This window comes from Lagopus leucura, unplaced genomic scaffold, assembly GCF_019238085.1.
Source record: "Lagopus leucura isolate 7727_CA_CO unplaced genomic scaffold, USGS_WTPT01 34537-0_obj-0_obj, whole genome shotgun sequence".
NCBI lineage: Eukaryota > Metazoa > Chordata > Aves > Galliformes > Phasianidae > Lagopus > Lagopus leucura.
Window position 1 is genome coordinate 1 of NW_024968015.1, and position 3,435 is coordinate 3,435.

General features: G+C 60.3%; 1 protein-coding gene across 1 annotated transcript in view; it reads right to left on the bottom strand.

Moving 5' to 3' along the window:
- Positions 1–1,125: 1,125 nt before the first annotated feature.
- LOC122193406 (RAS protein activator like-3-like) overlaps positions 1,126–3,435 on the bottom strand; it is a gene marked incomplete at its 5' end in the record, with an annotated part of 4,764 nt that continues 2,454 nt past the window's right edge. The window contains 4 exons of the mRNA XM_042894182.1: positions 1,126–1,347; positions 1,426–1,501; positions 1,875–2,077; positions 2,155–2,277. Of these exons, the coding sequence (XP_042750116.1) occupies positions 1,204–1,347; positions 1,426–1,501; positions 1,875–2,077; positions 2,155–2,277 (546 nt within the window). The remainder of the gene's footprint in view (positions 1,348–1,425; positions 1,502–1,874; positions 2,078–2,154; positions 2,278–3,435) is intronic.

Sequence of the window (3,435 nt, forward strand, 5' to 3'; positions counted from 1 at the left end):
CCCTGGGCTGAGCGGCGCGCGGAGATGACGTCACAGCGCCGTACCGAGCCATTTTTTTTCCTGGCCGCGCGGCTCGCGGTAATGACGTCACTTTTAGACGGATCTGGGAGCGGCGCGAGGTGATGGCGTCACGGAGCTGTTGGTGCCGCCATATTGGGAGTGACGACCTTCTACGGGGGGGAGGAAGGGCTGTACGTCGCGGAGTGATTGCGTCATCGGACCGCGACGGGGGTGCAGCGCCGCCATCTTGGGGGGCGCAGGGGAATGGGCTGCGCGAGGGATGCATGCGGTCCCATCACCCCCACAAAGGGTTCCCCGTGGCCCTCTCGCCCCCCGTGGCCTTTCGCTATGGTTCCCCATGGACGTGCCCCGAGCGACTCCCGTGGCCACGTCATGGAAGGGTTTCCATGGTTCCCTCGTCTCCAAAGGAGATGTCACCTCTCAAAACAGTCCTGTCCCAAAGGATCCTCGAGTGCCCCTTTGTACCCCTCAAAGGGTCCCCGTCATCCTGTCAGCCCCAAAGTGTGCTCACGGTCCCCAAAGGTCCCCATGGTCCCATCACCCACCAGAGGCTCTGCGTGGCTCTGCCCCAAAAGGTCCTCGTGGTCCTGTGCACCCACCCAAACATCTCCATGGTCCCATCACCCACCCAAGTCCCCACGGTTATATCGCTTTTAGAGGGTCCCTATGGTCCTGTCACCCCCAAAACACCCCCATGGACTCGGCATCCCCAAAGGTTCATCCCCAGATGGTCCTGTCTTCCACCAGAAGATCCCCATGGTCCCATCACCCACCAGAGGGTCCTCACGGTCCTCTCACTCACTGGAGTCCCCAGGGTTCTGTCACCCCCAAAAGGTTCCCATGGACTCAGCATTCCTAAGTGGTCCCCATGGCCGTGTCCCACAGGATTCCCCATGGTCTCATCACCCCTAGATGAGTTGCCATGGTTCCAACACCCTCAAAAGGTCCCCATGCTCTCATCACTCACCATAGGGTCCCCCCTGGCTTTGCCCCACAATGTCCCCATGGTTGCGGTCAGGGTGACACTAGGAACAGAATGGCACTGGGGACAGAGCCCAGAATGGTGACAGAACCCAACCAGCACCAAGTCACAGTGACACCAACTACATTTATTGCTGAGGGACAGAAACCCATTGAGATCAGGACCTGGGGGACACAGCCGTGCCGCGGTGACATCCAAAGTCACACACTGGTGGCCTGTCCCTCATCCCCACCCTCGTCCCGGCTCTGTGGCCGCCGTCCCATCCTGCCGGGGTGGCGCAGCAGCCGGGCGATGGCATCCTGCAGCTCGCCGTGCTCCCTCTCCAGTGCCACCAGCCTGCTCTCCTGCCAGGGGATTCGTCAGTGCCACCACCACCACGTGGCCCTGTCCTTGTCCCTATCTCCAGGGTCCCAGTGTCTTACCAGCGCTCTGCCCCGGTCCTCGCTTGCCTTCAGCCTCTCCAGGTCATTCTTGCGGGTCCCTTCAGCTGCCGTCAGCCTAAAGCAGCGCAGGTGAGCCCCAAAGATTTGAGGCCTTGAAGATTTGATCGAGGGTATGGGGATATTGAGGCTTTGGGGACACCACAGCTTTGGGGACACTGAGGTTTTGAGGACACCCAGGATTTGGGAACACATGGGCTTTGGGGACGTAAAAGCTGTTGGGACATCAAGGCTTTGGGGACACCAAAGATTTGGGAACACACGCGGGCAAAAGTCAGGCTTTGGGGATACCAGGGTTTTGGGGATATCCGGGCTTTGGGGACATTGAGACTCTGGGGACACCTGGGTTGTGGGGACAACGAGCCTTCAGGGACGCCTGGGTTTCGGGAAAATTGGGGTTTTGGGGACACCCGTGCCTTGGTGACACCCACCTGGCACCCAGGTTGGCCGTCCGTGCGTTGCTCTCCTCCAGCTGCAGCCGCAGGCGCTCGAGCAGCTCTCGGTGCTGGCCCTGCTCCTGCTGCAGCCCACGCTGCTCGCCCTCCAGCTCCCTCACCTTCTCCTCCACCACCCGCAGCCTCTCCTGGCTTTCAGCCACCTCCTTCCGCAGTGCCTCGATCTGCCTCCCATGCTGCTGGGGACACGAGGACGGGTGTCAGCACGGTGTCCCTATGGGTGCCATCCATCCCGGCGCCGTGCTCCCCAGGTTACCTTCTCCAGCGGGCGGATGGCGTAGAGCTCACCCTGTGCCACTGACACCTCCTCAGCGTAGCGCTGCCACGGCACCGTGGGTTTACGTGGCAGTGACACCGATGGGCGAAGCTTTGAGCGGCCCTACAACATCGGGGCACACGACAGTGTCAGCACCCTTGGATGTGCAGCGGGGCAGGGGCTGCACACTGAGGCTGTGGTGACCTCAAAATGTCCCCATGGGCCTCTCATCCCTGTGGGTCTGTCATTCCCAAAGGGTCTCCGTGCACTGAGGGGTTCCCAGGGTCCCATCATCTTCCATGGGTCCCAGTGGAAATGCCGTCCCTCCTGGACCTCATCCCCAATGGGTTCACGTGGCTCTATCATCCCCAAAGGGTCCCCATGGATCTGACTTCCCCAATGGATCCGTCTTCTCCAGTGGATCCGTGGACGTGTCGCCCCGGTGGATCTCCATGGCCCTGTTGTCCTCACTGGTTCCCCATGGTCCTGTCCTCTCCACTGAGTCTCTGTGGATTTGTCATCCCCAAAATATCCCCATGCTCAGGGTTCCCCAGGACCGCATCATGGAGAGATCTCCATGGTCCTTCCATCCTGAAAGTGTCCCCGTGTTCCTGTCACCCCCAAAGGTACCCTTGGTCCTGTCTCAAAAGGTCCCCATGGCCCTGCCCCCGAGCAGATCCATGGACCCACCACCCACAGAAGAGTCCCCACAGCCATGCCACCCACCAAAGTGTCCCCATGGCCCTGTCTCCCCAATAGGATCCCATGGACAGACCCTCAGGGGTCTTCATGATCCCTTCATCCCCAAAGGGTCCACAAGAACGTGTCACTCCCAAAGCATCTCCACACCTCTCTCACCCTCAAAAGGTCCCCGTGGTCCCATCACCCACCAAAGAACCCTCTGTAGTCCTGCCCCAAACTACCCCCATTGCCTGGCTCCTAAAAGATCCCCACGGTCCCGTCACCCCCAAAGGGCTGCTCCCTAAAAGCTTCCCATGGTACCACCATCACCAGAGGGTCCTCATGGCCCTGTCCTCCACCAAAGTGTCCCCATGGCCCTAACCCCAAAAGCTCTCCACGATCCTTTCATCGCCAAAGTGTCCCCACGATCCTGTCCTCCACCAAAAGTCCTCCATGGCCCTGCCCTGAAATGTCACCATAGTTCCTCCACCGTCAAAGTGTCTCCTTGGCCCTGTCCCAAGAGGTTCCTATGGTCCCACCACCCCTAAAAAGCCCCCATGTTCCTGTCACCTCCAAAGGGTCCCCCACCCCCAAAAAGTC